General features: G+C 38.7%; 1 protein-coding gene across 5 annotated transcripts in view; it reads left to right on the top strand.

Annotated features, from left to right (window-relative positions):
• KANSL1L (KAT8 regulatory NSL complex subunit 1 like) overlaps positions 1-23,787 on the top strand; it is a 60,421-nt gene that overhangs the window by 15,568 nt on the left and 21,066 nt on the right. For 4 of the 5 annotated variants that reach the window (XR_003961394.4, XM_072931675.1, XM_072931673.1 and 1 more), the window contains exons 3-6: positions 5,650-5,791; positions 9,433-9,630; positions 12,371-12,492; positions 16,806-17,007. Coding sequence is in view for 4 of the 5 variants with exons in the window: in XM_072931675.1 (XP_072787776.1) it covers positions 5,650-5,791; positions 9,433-9,630; positions 12,371-12,492; positions 16,806-17,007 (664 nt within the window). In the remaining variant the exon portion in view is untranslated. The remainder of the gene's footprint in view (positions 1-5,649; positions 5,792-9,432; positions 9,631-12,370; positions 12,493-16,805; positions 17,008-23,787) is intronic. The other variant, XM_072931674.1, reaches the window with a different exon arrangement.

Genomic DNA, 23,787 nt, shown 5'->3' with positions numbered 1-23,787 from the left:
CAGGTTATACTTGTTTTTTGGGCTTTACCATGTGTAGTCAGAGAACTGAGTATAATAGTGGTGAAAAATTAGGGGCACCTGAGGAAGTTCACAGCTTGTCAGTTCCAGTCCTGGAGGGACTCCCGCCATACTAGTGTGCTGTGGGGCATTTGTGATAGAGTGCCGTGTGGAGAATATTTTGTGGTTTTGTACAACTGGGTGAGCTTCCCAAGAGAATTGGGGGATGAGTGATTTTTTTTTTCCCAATGTTTCGTGAGGTTTATGGTGAGTCATATGATGTCTGGATGGAACTTAAAGACTGGAGAACCTTCTGATTTCTTCTTGCTTTTCAGGAGATCAATCCTTCATAAAAACAATAAACTTCTGCCATTGTTTTCAGTGACTCCCACTAAGGAGGGTGATCAGCTCTTTATCTTCAGGGTAGAGTCATTCTGATTTATGAGCCACTTCTTGCTCCCAAATACTTCACTGCTGTGTGATTGGCAATAGGCTTCTGTTAGCCCAGGAGTTCCCAGTGAGAGGAGATGAACCAGCAGGGGTGGTGGATGTCACTTTAGGACTATCATCTGAAAACTGGGTGCAGAACAATGTGGATTAAACCATATGGACAATCACCTAGCAGAAAGAGCAAAATACTCCATGTTGAGAGACTGAGCAGAAATGTTATGAGGGGATGTCAGGAACAGCTGCCCTTCTTATGTTTGATGAAGAATTTTGGAATTGGAGAATTCATTTTCCCACCCACATCACATGAGTGCCTTGCTGTCTGGCTTGTGTGCATTTAAGAATGTTGTTACTTGAAAATGTTAGTGTTTTTAAAGCCTTTTGAAAGGTGACAGTGTTATGGGCTGTCAAATGTTTTTTTGAGTTTTGATGTGGATCTGTTGCAGGCATGCTCCTTTCCTGTTTAGCATCCTGTCATTGTCCCTGCAGACATGTCATGGCAGGGCATGTTACTTCTCCCTGGGAGTTACAAAGGTGGAAGGCTTTAGTTTGTCTTAATGTTCAGCATGTAGGATAACTTGTGGATAAGCTTGCCGTGGTCACAGAGCTGCATACTCTAAAATACTCTTTCCTGTGCTCATCACACCTGCTTGACAACCAACCTTCCTGGATACATACTGTCAGTCCCAGGTTCAATGTGTTTTGTACATTTTAAACATCACTGGGTTTCTCCATCACTTATGAACAGTTTTCAAGCTTATTGTTTTGTTTGCTTATAAAAATAAAATATGCCTCTAAGGTTTAAATTCCACCTCTTCTTGTCTCCTGTAACCAAAAAAACCCCAAACCCACACACAAACCCCAACCAGTAGTGTGTGTAGCACAGTAATTTTTTCTTGGTTAGTTGCTTCCTTTTTTACTCAGCTAGATTACCTGCATTTGTTTTGTGGGACAAGCTGGTCTTAGCTATTGGGAAAACATAAATCTCACCCAAAACACCATGGAGGCATTGGAAATACTTCTTGAGAGTCCTGTTGTGTTCTGCAATGTTGGTTTGGTTATGTAAAAACATGGTTTGTTCTCAGTGTTTCTCTTTGAGGGAAGGTAAGAGTGCTAAAGGGTTCATCTGTGCATTCTGTCCTTAGGTCATGGCTGAAACTTCCTTCAGTTCCAGCACCGCTGCCGACTGGAATAGCAGTACTTAGTGCTCTTTACTTGCCTTTTCAGTCTCAGCAGAAGCAAGTAGCATGAAATACTTGTACTGCCTCTACTGTTGCTGATGATCCCCAGCTGAGCTCTTTTCCATACTTTGGGATGCCCTAGTACAGCCTGAATGTCTGCTCCCAGCTATATTTTCCATCATACTTTGTTTGCATTTGTCTTTGTGCTCGTTGTGCCTTGTTTGTTCTGCTGCATTTCTTTTCTTTCCTCCTCTTGTAAGTTGTGCAGGATTGACTTGCAGTCGAACCAAGATAGAAATGCAGGCAGGTATTTGGCATGGAAGCAAGTTGCCTCTGATGCAATTCCAGCACGTTTTCTTAGGGCAATTTAAACGAGGTGTTTTACTGATACAAAATCAGTATTGCTGTGTTCTTTTCCAATTCTAATAGTCCTGGATGAGTGTAGGAGGTCATTTGCAGATTTAGAGTCATTGCAAGAGCAGTAAGTTTATATGCAAATTTAATATTCCACTGTTCTACAGTACTGAACATGAGAAACTTTACCAGTGTAACATGGTTTGTACTGAGTTGCTAGCAGAAGAAAGATTTTGGAATTCCTGTTGAGGATGTATGATCTTAGAGTCAAAAGCACAGAAACCAAGTAAAGATACTTTGCAAAGGGAGCACACAGGAAGTGGGACAGACAGAAACCTTTTTTCTTGTCTCATTCCCAACAGAAAACCAGAGCAGGAGCTTCTACTTTAGCACCTGCTTCTGACTTCCTCCTCCAGTGACATGTTATTTTTGTAACTGTACTTGTTTTTTTTCTGGTTTTTTTTTTCTTCTCTGAAGCCACCTTGAAACAACTTCCTTTACTGAATGTTAAGCTTTACTGTCTAGCAGGAAGAGATTTACCCAGGTTTGGGGTTTGTTTCAGGGCTGGTTTGGATTTTTATTGTTGCAGGAATAGGTTATCATTTGTCACTTGAGTGACTGTACTACTTTGTATGCGAACAGCTCACTTTAGGAGTGTGAGGATAGCTCATAGTGATTTTATCTTCCTTAGGAGTTACAAGCTTTACTGAAAGATTTGTAGAGAAATAGGCTTAGAGGAAAAGATGGTTAAAAATAATGCAAGATCAAACAAATAGGAGTGACAGGGATGAAAACAAAGTTCAGCAATGCTTCTGTCTCTTATCCTGTGTGCAACACAGCAAAACTGGGAAAGGGATCTAGGCTTAAACTTGCTTCAGTCATGCTGCCCCTAAAATTAAAATTGACCAGGAGCAGCTCTCTAATCCATGTCTCCGTGTAGCTGCCCAAGTTTTTGAGCAGGCGCTGGGCATGGGGTAGCCTGGAGAGACAGAGAAGCTAAAATTGTTTCCTTTGGCCTGAGCATAAAATGTTTGTGCTTAGTTCAGTGGAAACCTTTCCTTAGAGTGGGGCCTAAGGGCATTGTTACACAGTGTAATTAAATGCTGTTATTTTAATTATATAATAGAATTTAAAGCCTTAAGATATACTTCATAGTGTTTTAGAATGAAGCAAAAAAGAACTTAATATATTTACCATTGAATGTAATTGATTCAGATTAAATACTGTGTCTAAGTGGAAAAAGAAGTGCAACCATTTTTGAAAAATAACTTGTGATGTAACTTTGTGGAGGATTCTTGTTTATGTGTAAGACAGTAATATACAGAGGTTACAACAATTAACATTCCTTCTGCTGTCAGCTGTGGTTCAATACTGGTTGTGGATTTCCTTATGCCACACTGATTTCATGCAGTGTGGGTGACATAAGGCCGCTTCTGGCCCTTTCCATTCTGCTTCTTGTTTCCCAGCTGTGTATAGGGCACCTTACTTTTCTTCTCCTTTCCTTTCCTCTCCTCCTCAGTCTGTTTGAGAGTAGCTCACCTTTCTCCCCAGAGTGTTGGATCTAGTTTAGGAGGTAAATCTGTCTGTGTGATTTATTTCCCTTCACCTCATCTTTCTTTTTACCACGTCCTGGTTTGTGGAATTCCATCATTCATTTGCTCAATTGCCTTTTGAGAAAGGAGCAGAAATAAACACATCAATACTCCACTTGGGTTTTTCTCCATTATCCTCTTTATACCTCTCTAACTTTTTTTGGTTAAAATTATTCACTAAGAGATTTTTATAGATTCATTAAGTGCAGCTCTTTCTTAGGACTAGCTTTTTGCCAGACCAGGGTCCTGAGACAAGTCTTAACTATTCCAGCCACCATGCTTGTGAGAACACATTTAATTAAAAAATTGGAATTCAGATTGCCTCCCTTTCCCAGCAAAATGTATTTTATGACTTTCAGGAGCACAAACATGCAAAAGCTGTCAATCCCAGAGAAGTTCTTGTCAGGAAGACCTGGTTAAAGCATAACTAATTTGGACTTTTTGCTGGTAATAATGGGAAGATAAAGAGAAATAAAAAGAGGACAGAAAAATAGATTTTCACAAGATGACTTCATATGCATTTTTTTCCTAGGAGAAAATTACTAGAAGAATATGTAAAATGCAGGTAATTTATTATCACATATATTTACAGAGTTTTTTGAGTTTATTTTGGATGGCAATCCACATTGCTTCCTCATAGAGTTTGTATTTAAATAGGATGTTTTAATCACTATAATTTCATATGTTCATTTTTTCTGTGTACAAGAGCATTTAAACTGGTGATAAATTATGTGGGAGGATAATTTATGTTAAAAAGGGAGATTATGTATTTTAGAGGTGACCTACCAGAGACTGTGTCTATCCTTACTCTTTATGATTGCTAAACTAGACTGAAAGTTCTGAAATTTTGAGTTATATTATGTTTTATAATATTAGCCTTGAAAATGTTAGGATTCTCAAATTTGATGATTCCCTACTCATGCCAAGACATGTCTAGCATCTTCTGATGTATTATCTTTCTTTGTTGTTGAGCTACTTGGCACAAATTCTGCACAAAACAATTACACTTGTATTATGTTCCTATGCCAGTTTATTTGGCATCTGCTATTTCTTGTATCTTTTGTGATACTTCAGTGTCCTTCATTGCCTGGGGGACAGGAGATCATGTGTTCTGCATGTGCAAAAGTTACAGTGCCATCAAGGATCTAGATCCAGTCATTTTTCCAATAGCTTGAGGAAAACCACTTCTCTAGAAGTTAGATTTTTGTTTTTACTGTTTTTTAAGTTAGCTGTGGCAAACTACTTGACAGGTTCACTAGGGAAAAAAAAACAGTTACTTTCTGTAAATAAATGAACTCAGTGAATGGTAGGATAGTAGTGGAAGTTACATACTAAAATACTGCATTTTCCTCTCTGTGTTGCTTAAACTTATTGAATATTAAGATTGTTTGTTGCATGGTATGGTTTCCTCATTCATTTGTTTAGTATGGAGGTTGAATAATGTTTGCTAAATATGAATTTAGCATTATAAAATTAAGGTGTTCACAATGTCAAGTACCAGGAGGCATATTTTTTTGTATTGCAAAAAGCATCTATTTTAAATAGTAGTAAGAGTCAGACTAAATTAAACTGCCAGAGATATTTATAAAAAAAGTTTGAATAAAAGAAATTTAAACTACTTAGTTGGGTTTTTTGGGGCAGTGACCTGATAGCTAGGTGGTCATTGCTGCACAATGTTTTATTAGATTCCAGTTGTTAGCAAACAATATTTGTGAAAGCTTGTGGGAGGAAGTATGGTGTGAGAGTTTGGATTCTTGCTGGTGGAGTTACTGGAATTCTTTACACATCCGTAATCAGCCTTAATTGATATAGTTTGGTAGTTTATCAAGCTCTGAGATTTATAATCCAGTACAAAAAACTAGTTTAGTGTGGGAATAGCCAGTGAGCATGGGCTGTACTGGTTTGGACAAGTTCTGTTGCTACAGAAATAAGCTGATGTGAAACTGGATGGGTATAATCAGATATCTTCTGAAAGCAACTGAGATGCTTGCAACATGAGGCAGAGCAGCTGTCAAAAATGTTCTTGTGCAAATGTGGTTATCTTTATTTTTGGACTAACCAGCATTTTGTCTTCACAGCAGCTATACTTCTGAATGGAAGTGGCTTGCAGACAGAGCTAGAATTGGCAGCCGTTGGACATGGCTTCAAGCCCAGATTTCAGAACTAGAATACAAAATCCAACAACTAACTGAACTTCACAGGCAAATACGTGCCACCAAGGTATTGTCTGTAAGCTCATAAATGGGCTTTTCAAATCATCTTTTGACAGTGTTTCTTGTAATATTTATGTATTTGGTTCCTTGTTGCTGTTCTTGGTTTTTTTTGCCCTAGACTTCTTGTGTCTGTGCAGGCTACCACCTGCAGAGTTTAATGGGAAAGACATCAGGAGCTAAAAACTGTTGTACCTTAAAGGCACCAGTATAGGACTGTGATTTGGGAACTCTTACCTTTGTATGTGTTATAGTGATTTTGTTAGTGGCTTTCAGGGGCCCAGCACACAGTTACTGTATTTATTACTGGTTTCTCGCTCTTCAGGAGAAGCAAGATGGTCATCTCAGGTGGGATGGTTTTTGTGTTGTGGGCTTTCAGGGTGGGTTTTTTGTTATTTGCAGTGCATGTTTATTCTGAGGATTAGATGGTTAATGTTTGTAGAGCACTTTGAACAGGTCAAGGATTAATAATTACTAAAATTCCAATGTGTGTAATTCATGTACTAGTTTTTCTAAATTGAGCTGCCTAGTCAGTGGGAAAGTGACATTCCTAAACCATTAGTAATCTAGCTATCAATTTAATGGGTTCCTCAGGTCATTCTGACCTAAAAGAAGCCAAACCTGTATGAGGTGGTGTGATAGTGAGGAGTTTTAGAGCAGGGCTCTTTGACTCTTCATCAGTGAGCCTTATGTAGATTCTTTGGTATGTGTAGGGTCAGATAAGCCCAACTGAGAGGAGCAAGAAGATGCTTCAGAGTTTATGTAGTGGCACATGAGAGTTAGACAGAGTTTAAAAGGAGAGGAAAACCACCTCAGAGAACATCTCCCTCTGAACAAATAAAGAAGAATTATTTCAGCTTCTCCTTTTTGCCCTCAGAACCCTTCTTTTCATATCCAGCTTGTCCCCAGACAGGTTTTTCTTTACAAAGAAGTGGAGAGCCTTTGTTTAAGGGTCTGAAGGGTTGGAATGTCCATGGTTTGGTGTTGTCCTAAATACCAGATACATGCACACTCCTAAACGCAAAAGCTGTCAGCCTGTATGATGCTGTAGGTCAGATGACCTATAGAAGATTGAGAAATAAATAACAGGGAAAACATTCTTTTAGTCACTCATTTTCTTTAGGTGGTATGTTGGTTTGGAGCCAAGTCATCTTCCTGGTGGAGATTTTTAGTGACATTCCTTTCTGAAACTCCATGCCCATTTTACCAGCAGTGGTATTTAGTGTTTGGCATTGTGTCCCATAATGAAGGCAGGCACCTATTTTCTTCAGATGGGATTTTTTTTGTGTACATGTTTCTAATGCACCATTGCAGCAGCTACAGAAGGACATGTGGGCTGATAGAAGAGCTCTTTGTTTTCATTTAGTGGTTGCAAAGGAATTACACAATATCATTAGAATTTGTATGCTGTTTAATGGTTTGAGTGTTTTTTATGTACTTTGACTGGAAAAAAATGTGATTCTTAGCCAGGGAACAACAATTTCAAACAAAAGGCCATTCCTTGAGCACCATGATGCAATAGGAAGGGACATGAGTAACTTTTGGGATGTTTCCAGGCCTACTACAGGGTCTTCTCCATCTCTACAGACACAGAAGTAGCACCTCTGCATCTTTGAGAGTCCTTTAATTTAAAAAAACATGTATGTCTGCAAAACAATTCCATTTGGGGAGGAAGGTAGTCATTGCCTAAACCTACTGATTTTAACCCATTTTTTGTAACACAGTCTGTATTAGTCTTCTAGTTCTTTACTCTTCCTCTTTCCTTCTGTGCCTATTCCATCTCTCCCATTCCATATACCCTGTCAATTTCCCGCTTCCTTTTCTGCTTTCCTCTTTCCATGCTTGGTAAACAAGTTTCTAAAACTTAAAAAAAAAAAAAAATTCCATTGGAAGCATGTGTTTGTGTATGTCCCTCTTGTCAATACTTTTAATTTGTGTCTTCCCATTCCTCTGACCTCAGAATTTCAGTTTTAGACTTTTTAGACTCTCTGTGGTCATGACCTATGATCCCTTTACTAAAATGAGCTAAAGATTCTAAATTCTAAAGGAGTTTAAAGCTGTTGAGGTAGCTTGTCCTCCTGTTGTGGCACACAAAAATTAGTTCTCTACTTGAATTTCCTTGAATATACTGCCCATAATATGCTGCTGGTCTGGATTTGTGTCCATCTGCTGTAAATGGAAAAGTGCAGGTGATGATCTGTGCAGAAAATCTAGCACTGACTTGATGGACATTCGGAATCTCTGTGCCCTTTTTAGGCATTAAAAGTTTTCAAGCACCTTTGTTTATTTTTACAGAATATCTTTATCTCAGCTTTGAATTTATAATTCAAACTATGGAATAAGTTAGGCACAATGAGAACAAGACAATTTCGCTTTTTCTTGTAGTCTCCTCTTTGAAGTCTCTTTGAGACTTGCTTTTATGTTTTAAGGCCAGTTGCTGCTGAGGCAGTAGTAAAGGTCTTGCTAAAACTACAGGATCCTTAGTTTTCCACAGCCACAACCTAGGTGAAGTCTGTCTTGGTTGAAGAAATACAAATATGGCTCCCTTGTGTTCACATTATGGCAGTCTTCTTTGTTCTCTGGTTGAGTGGAATATTCTCATTAGAAATACAAACTTGAGGGAGAATTATAATGATCCCATTCTTTAAATATCTGCTTGATATTTGAGTTACAGTTAGTATTTAAAAGCAATTTAAGTTCTTTCCCTTTCTCTTTGAAAAAAAACCTGCAGAGTTTTGATAGCCATTTCTGGTATTAAATTTATTTGCTCAAGATTATGACAAACCAAGGAGCTGTTTAAGGACTGGGTTTGACTGTCACAAGGTTATTTTTGCTTTTAATTTGTATAACATTTTAAGTTCTTAAACCAACTGATACATTACCTAGGATTGTAGTAGAGACTTCCATTGTTAAAATCTGTCATGTGGAAAACACAATAGGGGTATTATTTTTCTAGTTCCATTTATGAAACTGTTATTTCCCTAAAATATAAAGTTATATTTATCTTATTAGGTGGTGTTCTAGATGGTACACCACATCTGATACCACATGTGTGCAGATGGTCTTGAAAAGTAGTGACAGTGCTGGAATATTTAGGAAAGTTACTTCTAATTATAAAACTCTAAAGATGCTCACCTTGAAAAATCACTTATTAAATTGTACAAAACTTTTTTAGAATTGTGTCATTTCTGCTACATAAAAATAACAGCCTTGATGTTTTGCATAGAACATGGATAGGAATAAGAGAAATAGAGCACATTAAAATGTCTCCAGCAAGGTTTGTTGACTGCAAAGACTAAAACCAAGTTCAAATCAAAGGGTGATGTTTTTTTAGGAAAAAAAACCTCCTCTTAAATCAGCAGGCAAAATATCATCTAATATTCTAATAAGTATGAATTTCTGATTTGAATTTTGGCACAGATGTTTAAGAAGTGCTGTAACACTAGAGTGATTGCTGTTACAAGGAGTAGCATAATTGATGTAGCTTTTTAAAAAAAAAATACCTCTATTTCCATTTTTTAGCTGTGAAGTATATTTAAAATCTAAGTGCTCGAAAATCATCAGGAATGTGCCAGGTTTGACTGCCCCTTAAAAATTATTGAGGAGGCTTAATCTGTTGTCAACCAACTGTGTTCAATTGCTGTTGTCTAGGGGATGGTGGTCTTAGAAGAATTCCCATTTCCAAAAGACATTCTGAAGAAGCAGATCCAATTGACAGAGCAAGAGGCTTTATTAAACGCCACAGGGAATTCGCAAGCTGCCATTGAGAGCCAGGATTCCTTGCCGGAGCATGACTTTGAAATGTCACCCAGCAGTCCCACTCTGCTTTTACAAAACCTGGAAAAACAGGTAAAGTAAAACAAATCCGAGTTGGCAGTGAAGCCAAGTGATTGACTTCAGAAATAAGGAGGTTCCATGGTGATGACTTCCAAACAGAAAGATATTTTGCAGTCCTGGGATTGGGTGGTGATTAATTGAAGGGCTTAAATAACTACTCTGTACAGCAGGTTTACAAATTAACCTTTTATTTCTGATTTGTCTGTGTTACCACATTGTTTCCCTACAAAGAGACACATAACAGCCTCTAAGAACCATCCACAAACCTGCTCCTGCTTTACAGTGGGGTCAGTATAGAGTTTCCACAGGTTGTGTCAGGAAAAGCTTAATGTGAGATGAAAGAGAACAGCTGACAGCAGAGATATATTGCACTTGAAATTAAACAAAAAAAAAAAATTCCAGCAGAATGCAATTGTTCATCTGCCTTTTCAAACACTGTGGGACTCTGGTTTGGAGCTGAGGAATTCCAGGTGCTTACCGGGTACAGAGGAGACATAGTTGTCAGTGGAGTTTTGCTTTGCAGTGTGCGAAATGGCTGTTTCCATGGTTGATTCCAGGAAATACTACGTAGAATTCAACAAGGTTTTCTTTTGCCTGGAAGTACATAAAGGATGTGGTAGGATCACATTGCTGAAGGAGATACTGGAAATTTGTTTTACAGAAAGAATTTATGCAATTTGTGTAAAACAAAGCACTGTGGGCATAAATTTGTTGCTCTGCTGGTCTACATAAACTCCTGGTCACACTCACATTTTTTAAAAGTATAAGTAATAGCATTAAGTACTAGTGCCTCTTCCTGAATCTCTGTGCCATTTTTGCTTATTTGATAATCATACTTTCTTGTTCCTAAAATGCTTCCCCTGGTTGATAAATCTTATCCACCACAGGCAGGTGTGAGGAAGCAATGAAACAGGAAATTTTTATGCTCAGTGCTGGCAATTGCATAAGGTAACCCAAAGAGCATTTGTAGAATGTGATGAATGGCCCCTCTTTTAAGTGGTGGATTGGAGAATTAAACACACTTTTCAGCAAGACTTTGGACAATTTAAGGGATAGTGGTTTGTTTCCCAGTCCCCAGGTAGCCACAAACTTGGTCCAAGGGGTCCAAGAACTTTGATGATCTGAAAATTACATAGAAATAGACTAACACTTCTCACACAACACATTGGGTTTCTTCCCTTTTACAGCACTAAAAGCCTTGGGGTTTGATTTCCTTTTTGACTATCAGTTCTATTTAACTCTGAAAGTCTGAGTTTCTTGTTCAGTGTCAAGAGTAACAATTCTGCAGCCTGAAGAACATCTACAGATATTCCCACAGAATTCCTCAGTCTGCTGTTCAAGTATTCCTTTGTTAAGAATAAGGAATTTTGCTTGTGAACCAAAAGAAAAGTCATGTAGAATAAAAGTGACAAAGGCTGGCAATTTTTATTAATACTTTATTCAAGTCCTTTTCATAGCTATATGTACGTTTTTCCTTGTGTTTTGGAAGTCTGCCTATTTTTTTAATGCTCTTATATTCAATAGAGACTACTCCTTACAGAATTAATTCTGCTGAGATTTTTTAATCAATCTGCTAACTATTTTACTGGCACTTAGTTTAATTTGCCCAGTTCTTTTATAATTGATTTGTTATTTCTGTGCTTTAATATCCATCCCTGAATTTTTTATTCTGATGCGAAATTTTTACCAGACTAGATCACCTGAATGTTAACAGAAAATATGTGAGTTGTAATAAAACAAACAAACAATAAATTCGTCCTCTTTCTGCATAAATGTAAATGTAAAATCAAAATATACAGAAAATTTACTAGATAAACTCTAGCAATTCATGTTTTAAATATTCTTAGTTCTGAAAGAAAATCCAGCAAAGTAATGCAAAAGGTTGTTTTGTAAAAAAGGAGTATGCCATTTCAAATACATTTAATTTCTGTTCAGTGTGCAGAACAGAGTTTCCTCTAAGCAAGCTAAATTTATTGTGAGAATAGCCTTTAAGGTCTGACATTTAAAACAAAAAATCATTGTGAAATATTTTTGGAGTCAGTCTACAATTCATTGCTTTGGAAGGATTAATTCTTAGTCTTACAAATTGGCTACATTTGTTTCATTTGTTTTGGGTCAGTTTTGAAAGTCAGTTTTTTTTGCAGGAGAACAGGCTGGCAGGGTGGTTGCTTCTTGCTGCTATTTTTGAGGGTATCAGAAGATCCTATCCATTCTGTCTGTCATTACAATAGTCCTCAAGTAGTTACACTTCCTTTTATAAAAACACCTTTGTCAAACTGTAATAAGTAATGAAGAGGATTCTTTTAAGAACAAAAATACTTTGAGTGTACAAAATGTACAATGAATAGACAGTTGACCTTTCTTTTTTCCCTGTTGAAATGCTTGTCAAATGGCCAGTTAGCAGCTCTGGCTGCAGCTGTTGTAATATCAGCTGTAAAATGTTCTGCTTTCTTTTTTCCTTTTAAAGGCCTTTGGTTGCAATGCTAAGGTCACTGATGTATTCAGGGTACTACTTCAAGTGTATAAACAATGTTCAGGGTTGTGCTGGTATTTCATTTGGGTTTTGGTAGGGTTGAACATAATAATTGTGAAATAAAACCATGCCACCACAGTTATTCACAGGAAGAAACTAAATATGATTATTCCATGATGTACAGGACTGAAATCCTAAGCAGGAAAACAAGAACGCAGGACCTTTGAGCTGTTGAGTCTGGATAAGTCTGACTACCTTTAATTTTAACTTTTTTCCCAGAGTGCACAACTAAGTGAAATCATCAGCAGCCTAATTGCTCCACTCAATCTGTCTCCAGCTTCTTCATCTCTCTCATCCAAGACCTGTAGACACAGACAGCTGGTCAATGGTATCTCCTTCAGGTGAGTGACAGTATGGTAGGGTAGGGGTTTTTCTTGAGAATAACTTTTGGTAAAGTTATCTATATGGAACTAATAATCATTACAATATTAAATAAGGAAAAATAAGCTTTCTGCAGGCTTCAAGAGAAGTTCAAGTCTTGATTGTAACATTGAAAATAGTAGGGTTTTGTGTTTTCCTGGAGATATCATAAATGTATAGTCGCTATAACTGTTTAAGTACTTGGAAGATGAATCTGTGAAGTAGTGAAAAATATAGGAACACATTTATTGTGACTGAGACTTAATGCATTCTGTCATAACAAGTGCAGCTTTATTTCTGGAAAACTGACAAACTAGATTAGTAGAATACATGAGCAATGTCACATGTCTCAGCAGGAGTCAGTGTCAGGGTGGTAATTCCATTAATTTTAAGCAGATCAGTCTTCAATGAAAGGCCAAATTTATCTTTGCCACCCACATTTTCAGGAATTTGGAGATACTGATTTCCATTCAAGGTATTTTATTCTGGGTGGACATACCTTCCAGGATGACTATAGGTTGAAATTAATATTTTAGAAAAATGTTTCTCAGTGCTAGTCCATACTCCTTAGTAATTCTTTTATTCAAAGATTTGAAGCACAGTACAGGCTGTAATAAATATTATTTTCAAAACAACATTAAGGTAATTGAATACAGTTACAAAAGGTCTAGGTGTGTTGGATATTTCTCCTGAGATATTCGTAATGTGATTTTTGAGGATGCTGTTATTCACAGGTCTTAATTAAGATCAGGTGGATGAAGAAACTGTTCCCAACTAGAACTGGGGTGTTTATGGCAGAGTGTGCAGCAGAACATAATTCCCTGGCTCCTGACTCAAGAAGAGCTGGCCACACCGTCTGTTTCAGCTTTGCTGCAGAGGCTGGAGCCTCCCACAAAGAGATTATAGTGAGCAGCTTGGATGGGCAGCTTCTTTAGCTGCCTTCTGTTGCACAGTGATTGTGTGATTCTGCCCTAAATTTAAGGATGAAGGGGTCCTGGCATATGATGTCCCTGTTCCTGGTGTATCAGTTGTTTGTAGATGATGTAGGAGAAAATCAGAAGGTTCCTCTCAGATGTGGACTAAAAATAGCCCTGAAATAGGAGTTGCTAATAGAGATGGGTATGTGGAAGAAGAGAGTCATTTAGGCTGTGTCTTGAATCTGACTTTTTCATGAGACATAAGAGGAAGAATTTCTGCTTTTAAGAATGTTTTTAGAAGTGTCTGAAGTGAACTTCATGATGAGAGACTCTAATGATGTAGCTTCAAGCCAATTCTCTTCTTATTTATTAGGCCAAAGTTAGTCTTTCCATTTCATAAGTAACACATTGTTTGCTCGTGGACCACTCTCTGAGGTTGGTTGTTTTCTACTCATGACCTAAAAAAGTCCAAAAAAATGTTAGGGCTTGGAAGATTTTCTCTGTGCTGTAGCTCTAAACTAGAGTTTGGCAAGGTAGGTGTTGGAAGGGAATCTGAGAGATTTTAGGTCATTTTCTAGATGCATTTTCTAGATGCTGTCTTAAACATGAGTTTACCTGTTAATTTTAATTTTTTACTGCTTATGAAGTGTTTTGAAATCTGCCAGTAAATACTGTTCATTAAAGATGCATGAAAGAGAGTGGTTCTCATGAGAATCTTGCAGAGAAATTCACTGCCTCCTACTTCAGGAGGTTTTTTTGAGCGTGTTTCAGGTTTTTTTGTGGTATTTTGTTGTTGTAGTAGCTGTGTGTTCAATTAATTTAATTAACTTATTAGTTAATAATTAATGTGTTGCAGTTAACCTAATTATTAGCTGCTTCTCCCCTTGCTTTTTCTAGAGTTCATTCTGACTGTATTCAATATTTCAGAAAGCAGAATCAAAATCAAATGGAAAATAAAGGGATTTTTCTTATTTTTGAGAGGGGGAAAAAACAGGTGATAGCAATTTTCACTTAAGTAACTTCTTGAAATTAGTTGTAGGCTGTTGATGTGAATTTTCTATTTTAAAGTAGGTTTAAACATGAGATACTTTGGGGTTGGTAGTTTTTGGTTTGCAGTACAGTTGGTTACACAGGCTGTTTGCAGTGGATGTGGAGGTGCTTGGCAGTTCCTGGTTGACTGAATGTGGGTAACCTTGAATTGCCATCTGTCAAGGCCTAATTACATTAGCATGTTCTTTTTTTTTTTTTTTTTTTTTTTTTGTGTTGCTTTTCCTTGCTCAGTTGAATCTAGGTGCCAAGATTAGCCCAAAGCATTGCTTGAAGGTAGATGCACATAGAAGCAGTTCCCTAAGCTAGTGATATCCCTTTCTTATGAAGGGAGAGGAAGGAAAAACTTAATTCTTCAGGACAGTTAGTGCCTGTCTAATGGCTTGCTGTGCAAGCTTGCATCTGGAAGTAAGGTTAGGAGCAAGAAAGGCAAACCTATGAGCTTTGAAAAGAGCATTCTAGAAAATTTATGACTTTCACATCTGGCCATGGTTCAATTTGCTCTTCTGTAGAATCACATTTTGAAAAACACACTGACTAAGATCAAAGCAAGTGGGTAACTCAAAGTTTGATTGGGAAGCCTTTTACAAAAGTGGCAGGAAAACCCCACTGCCATGTGCTGGAGCTCCAGGCCATGAAGATGAGATCTCTTCATCTGAACCTGGGGTGGTGCAATGCTGCAAGGCACAGGAGGGTAAATACAGCTGATGTCAGAGACTGCAGAGAAATTACCAAGGGCCTTGGCAGACCACCAGAACAAAGGCAGGAATCACAGAAGATGAAGAGTGAAGCTGAGGAGCTTTTTGTTCTAATTTATGTGTCCAAGTTGTCTCTCACTTAAGAGAGAGGTATGTGGAAATCCACAAGTTGAGCTTGGGACCATCTGACTTAGAAAATGTTTCTGAGAATTCAGAGGGAGTATTTTAAGAAGTCTTTTCCATGGACTGTAAACCTTGTATTTCTTTCTCAAGCCTTAAAAATGCAGTGTTAACTTTAAGAATGTCATGCCTCAGTATTTCAGGCTTTTCTTGGCACTCACTGGTATGTTCCTTTAAATATTTTGTACAATCCTCTGTTAATTAGCATGTTGTTTTCATGTGTCTGTGTTGCTTATTGGATTATATTGCTGTGTGGGGAAGACAGCTCAAATTCAAGCCTGTAAAGCCTTGTTACCACTCCAACACAGCAGGGGATGGTGTTTAATCACACTTCCATATCAAGCCTTTTTATTTAATAAAAATGTACTGGTAAAAGAATACCACCTGTCAAAAATGATTTATAAGTGGCCTTGTAATAAATTCATTTTCATGTTCTATTGTGTCACAGCTTTACTAATAAAGCTGTGACTTGTCATAAGACAAAATAATCATTTGTACAGATAGATGACCTGTTATGAACCAAGGCCAAAATACCTTATGTGGCTGCACTGCTCAGACTCCAGAGTTGTGGTCAAGGTCTTCAGTACTGTAAAAATAAAAGCACACTGGAGGGCTTTTTGCAGTAAACCTTCAATTTTGCATGCAGATGTTGCTACAGCAACAAAATAAAATCAGGAATACCTATAGCAGGGAAGTTCATTATTCCCATTGAGTCATTCCCACCCAAATTGGGAGAGTGTTTTAAATTCTTACCTTGTGGTGTTGCCTTTCTGGTCATCAGACAGGCTGTAGGTTGGTGAGAATGGTGTGAGGTTGTTCTACACATATACACAGAGGCTGCTACTGCTTTTGGCCACATTTTTACACTTGATTTTGACTCTCTACACTTGAAGTTGTAGAGTTGTTAATTTTGATACAAATGCTTCAGAGTGAGTGGCAACCCTGTACTGAATGATCACTGGTTTGTAAAGCTTTACTTAGGTTTCACTTCTTGAGCAAAACCAGAAAATCTTGAAAGTATGAGGACAGAACTCTAGGTCTCCTTTACAGTAGCATGACTGCTGTCTTTAATGGAACATCAGTATGAAGGGAAATATTAATTGTAACTTGAAACTCATACAGGTTAAAAATATTAGAGAGCTCTTGAATTTGTAAAAAACAAAACTCAATATATGTTTGAGGGCTTAACTTCATTTTGACATTTGTTTCCATGAGCACAAAGGTGAAGAAGAATGATAAGCTCCCTTTCCTGAGCTGACATGAAAAGTAATTAACTAGCAAACAAAGCACATACACAATTGTCTGAAACAGCATGCTAAAACCTTGTGGTGTTTATAAAATTCTCTTAGAATTAAATAGCTAATGCTAATCAGTGTGTGAAGTCATGGCCTGTGCATGTGGAGCATATCTGATGTTTTGAATTTCCTCTCCTCATTATTCATGAAACTGCAGAGCTTCAGACAATAGAGAGGTGTCTTCTTCAAGCAGCTGGCTGCTTGACCATCAGCACATCAAGAAAAGAAGAAAAGACAGGACAAGGCTCAGGTCTGTCTCTGTGAATAATGTGAGCACATCTGCCCGAACAAGGCCACTTCACAGTTTCCAGAAGAGGAAACTCTACAGAATGCACGGTGCCTGTCACTGGAATCAGCAGGTAGGCCCTGGCCTCTGTCTTTGGGAAAGGAAACCAGAGTCCAGCTGCTTGAGTCAGCATGTGTCTTGTCTGGTGTGCCAGAGGAATGGTGCACGCTGTGCTGCTTATTTGTTGCGTTCAGGGACCGTGGAGTGTGTGTGGTGCCAGTACTGTGTCTGCAGGAGCTCGGAGTTAATGAGTTGAACATAAAAATTAAAGATAGCTCAGAGTCTTGCTTAGCAAATCAGTGTGTTCTATGGCTGTCTTTAAAGCCCTTGTACAGTCTAAAAGACAACTTGAGAGTTCTTTTGGAGGCCTGACTGTTGAGGAGACGCTACAGTGTAAAGCATCTGCCTGCTTGTTTTCAGAATATTTGTTTTAGCTACAGGAAAGCTTACACAGCTGGTGGCGCATTATTTTCTAGGAAATTGAATTGCAATACCTTAATCTTGTTTCCATTTTTGCTGTTTCTGATTAGTTATATTGCCTTTTTCATGACACTTAAAGAGTGCTTGAAAACTCTGACAATTTTCTGCATAACAGAGGAATTAATATTTTAAAATGAAAAAAAACTCATTATCTTGTGCACAGCAAGGCTATCTGATATATCTCACATCTGATATTAATAGCATATTGCTGGTGAGAATATATAATGAGTTTAGCCGTGGTGCTTAAAGAAACAGTCTAATTTGGGGGCAGAGACAGTATGAACTCATTCTTCAGAGCAGTGCTAATCCCAAGAGGGTTTAATTTCTTGATTTTACTTTGCCTTTTTAAGTGTAGTATTGAGGGAAGTCTCAGTGTCTCCTCAGCTGTGTAGGATTTACTAAGTGTGCCAGTGGTCTGGGGAGCAATTTCCCATGCAAGGATGTTCCATGCTGATTCAACATTCTCTGCAAAATGGCAGTGGCGTCCTAGTTTTAGCAAGATACTTTATTGAAAAACTGTCCAGTTTCTTATTTGTTTGAGTTCCCAGCTTCCTGGCAGTGGGGCTTAAAGACTTGGCAGCCTGCCTGGAAGGTGTGGGCCAGAGGGGATAGGTGGTGAGTGAGTCTGGGAGCTCTGCCTTCTCCTAGTTAGCCTTTTCATCTTCCTTGCATTGACCAAGAAGACTGTTGTGGACTTGGACTTACTGTTTCCCATGCAATCCTGTCACAGAGGTTGGAGGCCTTGTGCTGTGGCTGATGCCTCCAACTGCTTCTTGCAGCTGTGGAGAGAGTTCCTTAGCAAGAGACTCGAGGACTTTCCTTTGTCTTAAACATGAAGGGTTTTCACTCCAGATGCAGTTTCTAAATAACAGGCCTTTCTGGAAACCTCTTGTCTTGCAGGTTTGAGTATTTCATATTTCTACAAGCACTACCTATGTCTCTGTGTTCTGAGAAGTGGACCAGAGTTAGTGAAGTTCTGAGAATATCAGTAAAGGCTGGTGATCAGAGGATATCAAGGCTTGTGATCAGGAACTCCATGTCTATAGCCTGACAGCCAGAGTTCAAGGCAGAGTTTACATTTTTACCTTCAACCAGATACAGAGCTTAGCTGCTCTGAATGCTTGATAGTTTACCTTGACTTGTAGGCTGCAAAGAAAGATTTATAATTAACCTTTGGCTGTAGGCTGCAAGCAAAAAGTATGTTTTTGGGTTACTAGTTAAGGATTCAAGTATTGGAGCTGGTGCAACCCTGTGTCTGCTCCATACTCTTGACATCTCTGGTGCCAGGCTGCCTTATATTAACCTAGCTTCAGTGTCTCCTGACCAAAAGTGATGTCCCAAAGACAGCAGGGTAAAACACCCCTGTAGGGAATACTATTTATGCTTACTGCAGCTCTCAGCTCAAAACTCTGTGTTTAGACTCTGCTTTTGAATGTCCTTTCCATGAGAAAGTTAACCAAGAGGCAATGTGAAGAACTACATAATGGGGTACAAACAGATTCTGTAGCTCTTTTTCCTTGAGAATATAAGAAATTATGGCAGCAATTGAGTTGTCAGCTTCAGTCATCATGCACGTGCCAAACTCAGTTAAGTTTTGAAAATTAAGGTAAAGCAGGGAACCAAGCCTCACACACTGTGTTGGTTGAAAACGGAGGATCAGGGATTCTGCTAAGGAAGTAAGTGGTAAAATTAGACTGGACATGTCCAGCATATACTGACAATCAAGCCTGAATCAGTATCGAGATTTTAAACTAAGAGTCATCAGCAGTGTATCATTTCATTCAATAAATCTTACTCTAACAGGCCCTGTCACTTTCTTAGTCCTGCACTTGCTACACACGATTACCCAGCTGTTGAAGAGATTGCTCATCTTGTAATGAAAGAGCACTGGCCATCAGCCCAGACTTGCTTCTGGATTAGGCAGATGTCTAAGGGTAAGGATGCAAAATGGGGAATGATTTCTGGGATTGGTATCTAGTTTTCTCTGAAAAGGCATTTATATTCCCCAGATTCCAGCAAATTTCCTCTGGTCTTTCACAGAAGAAAATGAGTAGCTTCTTAGCATATAGGAAATAGTTGGATTTTTAATGTAACATTAGTGTGCCTTCTCTAGCAAGTGCCTCTCCCATATTTCGTCAAATTTAACATATTTATATAACCCCTGGTACCACAATCTGTGAGGACCCCCATTTCTTTAACGTCACTGGCCTGAAAACAAGCTGGGAGTCTTACAGCAGATGTGGAATTAACAAATTCCAGCTTGCCAAAATCAGAGGAGCAAACTGAATCTCCTGAACGTTGTAGCTCCTGGGGGTGCCTGGTTTGAACAGCCAGCAAGCAGTGCATGGCAGTGCTGAGGGAAGATGTTGCTCTGCAAAGTAATTTGAGCAAATGGTGACTAAAGAATTATGAGCAGAGAATCACAGCAAAATGCAGACCTCTATGTGTGGGACATTAAGAAATGCTGGGATAGTTTTGAAGAATTTGCAATTGGGTTTTCATTGCAATGACTGGTTGTACCCTTTGTGCATCTGAATGACATTCAGAGTGTCATCCCTCACATCTCATCAGATTCATTTGGGAAGGTTATTCTCTCCCCTCACCCCTCTAACATCCATGTTAGGAAAAGTAAAGTATGAAACTGTGAATTGCTATGCTATCTTTTAGTTCATAAGGTCACTGGGAAGGCAGCCACATTTTTTCTCTTATCTACTGCCATGCCACATACATTTACAATGAGTGTGTATGACCTAGGAGCCTCCTGTTGCCTGTGGAGAGATGCCCTATATTGTCCTCTGCTGTTTCTTTTCTGAAAAGGACTACACCTTCCCCTGCTGTGCTAGTTCAATAATGCTTACACAGGGTAGTATCTAAAAGAAAAAACAGAAGTCTGTGAAACTCCAGAAGACCTTCCAGACTGACAAGATAGATTGCAGATAAATAAAACAGGATACAGGGTGTTTGGTTTATCTGTCACCATCCAATATCCTCAGGAACTTGAAACAACCTTTGAGGCCAAATCCGCTTGTCCCCTAATTCAGAATGACTAAGTACCACAAGATGATCCCTGAGTCATCATTTGGCCCTGGAATCTGTTTTGTATCTTTCTTCTTTATCTAAACAGCTTTGTTAGAGCTTAGGCCATTTCTTGATTGTGAGTCATGCACAGCAAACCCCGGGATGGCAGTCTGTGCTTCAGTCTAGAGGACATGATTGTCGTGGTGCATTTCTTCAGCGTAAACATTTGAATGAAGGAATGAAAAACTTGCATGCAGAACAGCACAAAAGAGTAAGAAGCAGGTGTGTTCTAGTAACAGGAGACAAAGTTTGCAGGTGGGATTTGGAAGGGTGAGAGTGCTGTGTTCAGAATGTTGGATCTGCTCCTTGTTTGCATTGTTACAGCTGGCAAGTCAAAACCTCTGGATCATTGTCTCCTCCTATATAATGTGTGTCATGTGATTTAATGCTAAGAAAGAAGGCCAAAAGTATCTAAACATTAAAACCCAGAAAGTCTAAGTAGCAGATGGGTGTCAGGTCTGTAAGACACAAACACCTATTGAATCATTTCTCAGTGATTGTTGCATTTATAACTGCCTTCTTTCCCCACCCTAGGTTCTCTAGTCTAATGCCTCGCCCTTCTGCAAATGCTTTTCCTATAGTAAGGAAAACTGTAGCTCTGTCCCCTGCTGGTTTTTTGTCTGCACTCGAAGGAACTAAATTATCTGTGACTAAATTTTTAAAAGCAGACAAGTGTTATACTCTCAGAGAGGTTTGCTTAGCTGACATGCCCTGATGTTTTCTTTTTTGCTATTCCACCTGTGTGACTTGCTGCAGGATTTTTTTAATGACAAGGATTTTGTTTTGCCAGTATATTTTGTTAGTTTCTCATTTCATATCCTAACAAAGGATATTAATTCCACTTTCTTCAAGTCATGTTTTGCCAAGAGATGTCATTGATGCTATGTAGACTTTAAATCTGTAAAAACTTTATATAGCTCTAAGTGCAGGTAAGAGACAATAGAGCAGGGAGATTGGAGTACTGTCAATTTTTTCCCTGTGTGTTTCTTTGCAGAGTTGTAGAGCATGGTGGTTTTTTTTTAATCTGAAAATTCTCACTGTAATTATATTCCACCTGCTGGAGAAGGAGTTGGTTGTGGGAACCAAGGCATGTGGAGAAAACAGAATTCAAATTTACAAAGGTGCCAGCACCCTGAAATTTGGGAATTGAAGTCCAAAAGCTTACATTTTGGATACCACAGGCAAACAGTTGGTATAGTGTTGCCAACTCTTGCAGTTGCATATTGCCACATTTTCTTCTCTGCAGTCTCAACTGGGATTTAAGTAAGAGCAGAAGAATATCTGTTTTCATTTAGTGTTTGAAAAACAAAGTGAGTGCTTGTCCAGAAGGCTGCGAAGCAGACAGGAGAAAAGTATTTAAATTGTAGGGTATGAGTTTCTTCTTTTGATTTAAATCTCATGCTGGTTCTATGATTTATGTGTTCAGGAGCATTCCCAGTCCATGTCTAGTGCCAGTGGTATTTTTTGTTGATGCCATTTGATAAATACATGTGGTCTTTCCCAAGTCTTGATAATTTTCAGATTTTTGGAAAGAGTGTGTGTATATGTTTTTATTTACATATAATGCACATATATACACACATAATTTGATTCAGCATGCATAGCCTTTATCTTACTTGCTAAATAGCAATGCTATTTGTTAGGGGCCTGTACCTGGGAGGAAAGAAGTGGCATTGAGTGGAGTCTGCTCGTTGTCATCCTCTTCCTTGGTATCCCTAGATACTGGCTCCACCACCTGCTTCAGCATAGTTTCCTGGCATTGCTAACTTCTGAAAGAATGTTGTTTTTTGCCAAGTCTCCTGCAAACTGCTTCAATGCAAATGGTGTGGTACCTCTGTAGATATGTCAGTCTTGTGGTATGGGAAGGAGAATCCCTCGGTTACCAAGTTTGTAAGTGAAAATAATAGTTAATTAAATTGTTGCTTTAACCCTGGAAGTTAAAAAGGAAGGCCTTCTGTTAGTTAAAAAGCAATGAAACTGAGTGGCAGAAGAAGTTCTGGTACACATTCAGCTATTCTGAATGTCTGACAAGACTTCTGTCTCTGAGGGAGGGAGGCATGAAGGTGGAAAGGAAGGGGACAAACACCTCTATCTTTGCAAGTCTGTGATACTGCCAGTAGAACTAGATCCATCCTCTAAGGTTTGTGGCAAGCCAATAAGCCTGTGAAATCTTTTGGTGGTCTTTTTTGGTTTGTTTTTTTTGTTTGTTTGTTTTTTGGTTTTTTTTTTTGTTTTGTTTTGTTTTGTTTTGTTTTTTGTCAGAAAGAAAAACCTTCATGCTTTCCAAGTCTCGCACTTTTAGTGTAGTGACATTTCTGAAGTGTTTTACTGATCACATCTACTCTTAATTTCTGCATGGTGTCTTTGAGAAGAAAGATATCCATGTGTATTAAAAAATGTTTCTTTCTTTTGGTTTAACTGGTCAAAGATTGAGGACTAACCTTGGTTTTCCAACTGATTTTCTAGTTGAACAAAACATCTTTGTTTCAGGATGTAGAAGACAGCATGCACTTCTACAGAGCAGGTGAAGGTCCCACTGGTTTATTGCAGGATTAAAGAAACTAAACTCCATGTATGCTTAGGAGAGGTGGGTGATCTCTGAGAACAGTAGAAGCTATCACTCCTTGTAGGATACTGACCAAAAAATCTGAATTTGTGACAAGTTGGATGCTGAGTAAGTTTTCATTAGTACTTTATGGAACTCTCCGTTCTTGTCCTGGAAAAAAAATGGTCCCTGCCATAGGATCTGCCATCTTATCTGTATTGACAGCTTTAGAAGGGGCCAAGGCAGATGAATTTTACATCCTGGGGCAGCCTGCATCCCTGTAGCTGATGTGCCTGGGAAAGCACAGCCATTTGACTTCTATAAAAACTTCATCTGGAAGGGAGGTTCTGACATGTGGCAGGGGTGTGTGTGTCAGCAGCGTCTGTTGTGCACCTTCCCACATGGGGATGTCTTAGATGCTTCTCCCACCCTCTTTCCCATTACCTTTTAATAAGAAATAAACTCTTGGGGGCTTTCAGATTAACCTTTCACTGTCCATGTGTTGTGTGTTGCCCAAAAGCACTCTGCACTTCAGACCTGCACATTTACACAGAAACACAAGGTTTCATGGAGCTGTGTGTTCTGCCAGAGGGACACAGCTCTGCTCAGGGCAGGGTGTTGTGTGCAGAAGAGGGAGGCTATGGAGGAGTGGGCTGTCCTTCAGGCAGATGCTAAAGCACTGAGGCAAGCAGGCTGCTCTGTTAGTCTGATCTGTACACAGCAAAGGATTAAAAGTTGGTGTGTTTGGTG

Source organism: Taeniopygia guttata, chromosome 7 (assembly GCF_048771995.1).
Source record: "Taeniopygia guttata chromosome 7, bTaeGut7.mat, whole genome shotgun sequence".
Lineage (NCBI taxonomy): Eukaryota > Metazoa > Chordata > Aves > Passeriformes > Estrildidae > Taeniopygia > Taeniopygia guttata.
The sequence above is the reverse complement of the archived record's forward strand: the minus strand, read 5'-3'. Positions and strand labels throughout refer to the sequence as shown.